Raw genomic sequence first — 7,651 nt, forward strand, 5'->3', positions numbered from 1 at the left:
CTCCTGATCCAGAGCTACCTGGGGGTAAGGGGGAACTGTACTTTGAAGGGTTCATTATTTCTCTCTCTTCTTCATGTCTTCTAATAATCTTAAGAGCTCTTCTTGTCTCCTAGTCCACAATGAACAGATATCTTCATTAGTCTATGCCTTATTTTTAGTAGAAATTCTGGTCATATTCAACATAACTGTGTCCTTACCTTTACACTAGTAGACTTCTTTGTATTGTGCTTGTCAGCATCACTGTGATTTAAAATTAAGCTATAAAATTTTCAGTACTTTACAATTTTAAATGGCTGAAATATTCTACTGTCATTATTAACCTTAATCACCTATGCTTTCATTCATGTCCAAATAGTAATCAACACTAATTTAGAGCTTTTTAGAATGTGGTGATAGCCCTGTTAAAGAAACTTTTGTTTTACGGAGCTAGATTTCGTGGATTAAATGTTACCACGTGCCTGCCTGTTATGAGGACAAGCATTCTTTTTCAGAAATTGAGGAACACACTTAGGTAGTCCTTCGTCAAAGCTGTGGTAGTAGACCCTCCTTCCCTTCTTCCTCTCCAAAAAAACCCCTCAAAATCTGCAAAGCATGGTCTAGGCATGTCTAGATTTTGGTGGTAAAAATCTTCCAGTCTTGCAAGAATAGCTAATTCAATAATGTGTCCACCACAACCCACACGTGCACACACACACAGAGAGACATATTTCTGTATAACAGTTGATTCTCTTCTATGTTCATAAGGGATGGGTTATTGTAAGTTATTGTAAGTATAGATACACGGCAATCCAATGAGTATAATTTACAACATGGCCTTTACGAGGGGAAAGAGCACTTACAGTATCTACATTTGTGTGTGAATGAAGGAATTAGCATGTTTATTAACCATTGCACATTTGTTACACTGCTGTAAAATCGACTTTCATTCTAATGACCTGGTTTAATACATAATTTTCAAATTGATGGCAAAGACTAGGCATGGATTCTCTTGTTCCAGAAGGCAAATTGTTTATGTTTGTACTGAAGCCTCAAATTAGTTTATTCTGCCTGATCTCTACAGTAAAAACTGAAACTTTTTTCCCACTCTAAGAAGCACCTTAATAGCTTTGTTTCCTATCCCCTACTTGTTTCTTCATTCATGAGCACTCACTGCCTTTGTTTCATGTTTTTGAAAGATTCCATCCCTGCACTGAATTACCTTATCCCAAGTTTTGTAACCATCCCAGTAATTCTGTTTCTCTGGTCAGCTGATACAGAAGGACAGTCATTATACCCCTGTAGGTGAAATATTGCCCAGAGTGTCCCCATGTGGTGTTGGAAAGGAGTAGACACTGCACAAAGCTGTAGCTTTGATGTTTATTGCAGTAGGAACCTGCAGCATCTCTATGGTCTCTTTAAGGGAGCAGGTCCTGTCCACTATGCTCTGTAAAGTCAGAATAGAATAGAATAGAATAGAATAGAATAGAATAGAATAGAATAGAATAGCTGAGTTGGAAGGGACCTACAATGATCATCTAGTCCAGCTGCCTGACCACTTCAGAGATGACCAAAAGTTAAAAGATATTATTAAGGGCATTGTCCAAATGCCTGTTAAACACTGACAGGGATGGGGCATCGACCAGCTCTCTAGGAAGCCTGTTCCAGTGTTTGACCACCCTCTCAGTAAAGAAATGCTTCCTAATGTCCAGTCTAAACCTCCTGTACTCATAGTCTTCCAACTCAGAGAACTGGGCAGCCCAAGGTTTGTCAGGATTATTAAAGACTGAGGCAAAAAATACATCAAATGCCTCTGCTTTTTCTTCATCCCTATTAGTCAGGTAACCAACATCAACAAGTATTGTCTAATGTTTTCTTTAGATCTCCTCTTGCTATTAATGTACTTTAAAAACCCCTTCTTATTGTCTGATACAACATTGGCCAGCTTCAACTCTGATTGAGCTTTGGCCTTTCAAGTCTTCTCTCTGCATATATGAACCACAGATCTGTAATCTTCCTGTGAAGCCTAACATTGCTTCCAGAGATCATACAATTTATTTTTACACTTAAGCTCCAAGAGTTCCATGTTCAGACAAGCTGGTCATCTGCCCCGCTTGCTTGACTTATGACACACTGAAATTTCCTGGTCCTATGTTTTCAGAAGGTTTTTCTTAAAAACTGATCAGCACTCATGGACTCCCAATCCCTCAAAAGCAGATTCGCAGGGGACACTGCCTAGTAGTTCCCTGAATAGCTTAAAGTTTGCTCTCTTGAAATCCAGTGCAGCAACTCTGCGGTCCTTTTTTTCTAATTACTCTGAAAATTTAAAATGCAATCATGTCATGATCACTGTGGCCAAGACAGCCACCTACCATCACATCTCCAAGCCCTTCTCTGTTCACAAATAACAAGTCTAGGAGGGAATCTTTCCTAGCTGGCTCACTGAGTACTTGTAGTTAGGTCAGTCGTAAGGCAATATGGGTTTGAAGTAACCACCTTCTGGAGAACAGAACACACTTTCTAGTCATATTAGTGAAGTCGTATCCCTATTGCTAGGTGCTGTAGGCTCTCCTATTTGTTTTCTTTGTCCGTGAGGAATGATTCTTGATTCTGCTTCCAGTGAGACATTGCTCTTTTGTCATGTCTGCTTTTTCATTTTCAGAAAGTACATTTAGGAGACTGGCCAACAAGCAGCCAGATGGACTTCAACAAATACAACCTTTCAGAGAAGACAGAGCAGGCTAGCTTCCTTCAAGTTGTTGAAAGGTGAGCAAACAGCACATTATAGTGACACCGTAGATGATTGATAGTCTCAAACTGCTCCCTTGATCATGGCAGGTTGTAATCAAATGTTCTGACACTGAAAAGCCTATACAAGTTGCTTCTGAGGAATGGATAAAATTTTTTGCACTCTGGGTTAGCCTACTTCTCCAAGAAAGATATTTTCTAGCCCTATGTGTAGCTATGTGTGTTTTCAACTAAGCTTGTTTTATATTTAATTTTTACCACAATAATATATTTCACAAGCAACTTTTAACTTCCCCATATTTAGGCAAATGAAGAGTTTGGCAGAGTCCCCTGAAGGGCAGGCTAAAAAGACAGATGTTTCCCCTGTTGCAGTGGACCTACAGAACTCATACCATGCTTTAAATGAGCCAGAGCATGCTTCAGTTGACTGCTCAAGTCGGATTGCTGGTCATTCCTTTCCTGTTTCAAGGAGAAACAGTGCTGATGCCTGTATTGCTTCCCAGACAGCAATCCCTTGCTTTGCTTTCAATGGTCCATACTTATACAGCTCAATGATATTCTCTCAGCCTGATATGTATCAGACGCTGGAAGTGGACCCAGTGGGAGTCCGTGAGAAATCACTTTCCCTTCAGTATGTGACCCTCCCAAAGGAAGACTGTCACCAGCCTCCACACAGGCAAGGACAGCCAGGAGAAGGTCCTCCACAGCCCCTCCTGCTCCCAGATCAGAAAGAAATTATGCTGTACCTTGACGATGAGAAAGAAGTCTCACCAGCCGCACAGGCCGGTGGGAAAGGCACAGATGTCAGAAGAGAAGAGCAGAAATCTCCAAAGGCTCTTAGCTGTATCACGTCTCCTCAGCACTGCCCCTTAGAGTACATCACCACGGAGAGCCTGTTACTGCCACCAACCAGTGACTCCACCCATCCGCCACTTGTCACTGCTGGGGAGTTACCTTGTGACTCACGGAAGCCCCAGCCCCCCAGTGATCATTCTTGCCATGAGTTTTGTCCTGGGAAAACTGATGTCATTGTCCCAGTTTCAGGTCAAGCACGAACGTCTTCTTCTGAATTGCGCCCAGATGCATTTGGAGACTACCTTACTACCCCTTTAGGTCTCCATGGACCTTCTGAACCCACAAAGATTTCTTTGCCTGTCTTACAGAAGGGAAATGATCTTCCTAGAAAGCAGCCTTTGTCAGAGGGTAACTTGGTGGTGTTAAACCCTGACAGCACTGAGCCAGTTTTCCTTTGCCAGGTTGGTGACTATTGCTTCCATAGCCTAAAATCCAGTGTGAAGATGGATACTAGTCAGGAAGACTACCAAGTCAAGAAACCTTCTGAAGGCAAGACAACACCTGGGAAGCCTGTATCTGATGATGAATCTGTCACTGGCAAGGAAAAGGATGTATCAAAAATGCAGGCTATTCAGCTTTTCAAAAACCTGAAATCAGATGATTATTTTTCCTGGCAGCAATCTTTGAAGATAACAGAAATCTGTTAAATGGGCAAATATTGATGAATACCAAAGCTACAGGTAACTGAAGGAGGTAGCAACTATTTTATGTAAATGAACCCTCAAACCTTGGAACAAATAAACGCCACTTCCCTTTTCCATCTTCCAGTCCAACATGTTGGAAGACTTGAAGTAGCTCAATATCCTTCTCTATGGCTTTCACAGATTTGGCATGAAAGACAATACCGATATTGTCCTTTGGTGTTTTTCAAACTTTTTGGCTTATCCACAATGAGCAGTTTAGCCTCCTCATGATCCTGTGACACCTAGCAGTCATCTTGCAATGATACCAGATTGCCTGAGGCAAAACTTGGGACAGGAAGTGTTAAAGTACTATATGATTTTAAGTTCATTGGCTGTTTATGTATGATATAATTAATCTTCACTATGTAATTTATTCTTAATGTTTTTTTCTGAGTCATAAGCTGTGTTGAGACAGAGGACCCATTTTTTTCTCAGTTCTGCTGTAAATAAAGTAACACAAGGTAAGAGCATTTGTTCAGAGCTGCTGCTCTGTGATCAGTAAAAGGCTTTGGTTTCAGACCTGAAGGTGGGTTTGCATTCCAAACAAACATGTTTCTTTTTCAAATATAAAATATGTACTAATAAAAAAATGTTATTTCTTCCCATAAATCTTTCTTTTCATACGTTAAGAGCATTGTGGTTACAATAACATAATTATTAGTTTACCAGATCAGGCCTCAAAAAATTCTGTAGGATCAGCTATGTCACCTGCGAGGTAGGATGTTTTCTCCTGACTTTGCTGTATTATTTGACATAGATAATGAGAAGGAGTTTTGTGCCAGCTTATTCCTCCTGCTCGGTTAATGGGACAGTGCAGATTCAGAAATTGTGGTGGATTGGGTTTTTTTGGAATTTAAATCCTTATAAATACAATTTTAAAGGTGTGCAAATTCAGTTTGGTGTTCTTGACAGCAAAAAGCAGGCAGTTGCAGCCTCTGATAGAGAATATTGATGAACACTTTGAGGGATTTTCAATTAGGATTTTCAATTAAGTCCTTTCCTAATCAACCAATTTTTTTTATTTTTTTTTTTGTTAGTCTCTTCTTTGGCTTTTTATGAGTAGCACAATTTCTTCCAGGCTGTATGATTGTGCTTTATCTAGGCACGCGCTAAAAGGAGATGTTCAAATTCATATGCAAATTTGGTATCTTGATTCACATCTTAGATAAGCATCACCTTGCTGGGCCTTCAGTTACTTGAATTAGGAGAACTTCTATTCAGCTCAGTAGCTTTTGGATGAAGCCCATTTGCATTGTGATCAATACTCTAGGACCTATATGTTCCTCCTGTCCTTCTGCACTTCACTGGGCATTTGCAGAAGCTGCTTTTTGAGACAGGATTTATAGGTACAAGAACATTTGATATGACCCCACAGAGCAAATATTATGATCTGAAGGTCACTTCAGGAGCCTGGAACTTTCAGAGTAACATGCCATTGTGAGGCTAGGGAAGCTGAATAGTGGTTGTCTTTTGCAATTATAATGATTGTTTTAGGGCACAGTGAGTTTCCACTCTAGGGACTCATTGTTCAATATCCACCTAAGCATCATTAAATAAAATATGTAATGAAGCAGGGGTCACAACCTACAGCTCTACTGTGCCAGAGGAATCCAGTTCTTATTGGGTTACAGAATCAAAGCTTCCATAAACTTTGTCTGTTGCTGATCCTATGAATCTTACATTCTCTTCTGCATGAGGTCCAGCTGCAGTGGGGGTGGTAAAAAAGCATTTTACAATCCTGTAGCCTGGTGATTCAAGACTTAGGAGCTGTTATGAGTCCCAGGTCTTCAACTTCCTGATCATTAGCTCGAGCCACAAAGTGTGTAAATGGAGGTTGCTGCTACCTTCCCCAGTGCTGGGTACTGACATGCAGGAGAGGAATCATAATTCTGATGATTCAGGAGCCAAGTATTACATGCTCCTCTCCGCAGGGTTTCCCACTAAGTACTTCCAGCCACCCAGCCTGTATATCTGAGTGATGATTCATCAATGTTTCCTATACAGTTGTTGTGGTTTAAGGCCACCTGTCAAACTAAGCATCACGGCAGCCTCTTGCTAAAAACCTTGTGGGCTGAGGCAAGGACAGGGAGGGTTCACTCACTACTTATGGTCACGGGAAAGAAACAGACAACTTGGGAAAATACAAAAACAATTTGATTCATTAACAATCCAAATCAGAGCAAAATAATAAGAGAATTACACCTTAAAAAGACATCTCTCCCCCACCCCTCCCTTCCTCCTGGGCCCAAAGACTTTGTTCCCAATTTCTCTACCTTCTCCCCACCGGTGGCACAGGTGGCAGGGAATGGGGGTTGCAGTCAGTCCATCATGTGTTGTCTCTGCCGCTCCTTACTCCTCAGGGGAGAGCTCTTCACAGTCTTCCCGGCTCCAGCGTGGGGTCCCTCTCATGGGAGAGCCCTCCGCAAACTGCTCCGACGTGAGTCCTTCCCATGGGCCTCACTTCTCCACTATCTGCTCCAGCGTGGGTCTCTTAAACAAAATTCAACTGTGCTCCATTGGGCACAGTTACTTCTTCCAGCATGGGGTTCTCCACGGCTACATCTCCATAAGCTGCAGGCGAGCTCTGCTCTCCACGGGCTGCACTTCCTCTCTCTCCTTTCTCTTCACTGACCTTTGTGTCTTTGTAGTTATCTGTCTCGCATCCTGCTCCTCTCTCTGCCGCAGGTTCTTTTGCTGGTTCCTGAGGAACTCCCGGCTCTTGGGCAGGGGCTGCGCTGGGTCGGCTGGGCAGTGGTGGGGGCTGGGCAGGCAGCAGGCAGCAGCTGGATGGATGGAATGTCTGGGTCCTGCCTGGGGCTCTGCCCCTGCTGCCTGTGCTGTGCACCCTCTTCAATATGTCATTCACAGAGGACCTGATGGGCTCATCCCTGGCCAGAAGTGGGTCCAGCCTGGACCTGGGGAAATGTCCAGCAGTTTCTCACAGGGATCATGTCGGTAGTGTCCCCCCACCACTGCCAAACAAACATGGAGCTGGAGGAACTTTAGCAGTTACTTACAGGAGCCACCACTGTAGCCCCTCCCCTGATACCAGACAAAACCCACCACACGAAACCACAACAACAGTCAAAAAAGGAGAGATAGGCATTTCAATCAATACTGTAAATCACATTTTACAACTCTCTATTTACACTGAATATACAGTTATGAAATAAGTTCAACCCTTACTATATGCTCAAACATCAAAGATTCTGCCTGTGTTTTAACAGCAGGGATTTTTTCTCTTCATTGCTCTGAAGTAATCAGTTTATTATTCCCTTATCATAATCTTCCTCAACCAGAAATATATTACCTGAATTTGCATGAGATTAGGGTAGTAAGTATATTGTGACCTCAATAGTTCTAATTAAGTTCCATGCTGAACTAGTCTG

At 42.2% G+C, this 7,651-nt stretch overlaps 1 protein-coding gene across 1 annotated transcript; it reads left to right on the forward strand.

The window, feature by feature from the left end:
- Window positions 1-3: 3 nt before the first annotated feature.
- LOC104462594 lies at window positions 4-4,226 on the forward strand (the record flags this gene model as incomplete). Its single annotated transcript, XM_010074591.1, has 3 exons — window positions 4-24; window positions 2,639-2,742; window positions 3,029-4,226. Coding segments are annotated over 3 exons (1,323 nt in total), but the record flags the coding sequence as incomplete, so codon positions are not given.
- Between the last annotated feature and the right edge of the window lie 3,425 nt (window positions 4,227-7,651).

The sequence above is a fragment of the Pterocles gutturalis genome, unplaced genomic scaffold (genome assembly GCF_000699245.1).
Source record: "Pterocles gutturalis isolate BGI_N339 unplaced genomic scaffold, ASM69924v1 scaffold28962, whole genome shotgun sequence".
Taxonomy (NCBI): Eukaryota; Metazoa; Chordata; class Aves; order Pterocliformes; family Pteroclidae; genus Pterocles; species Pterocles gutturalis.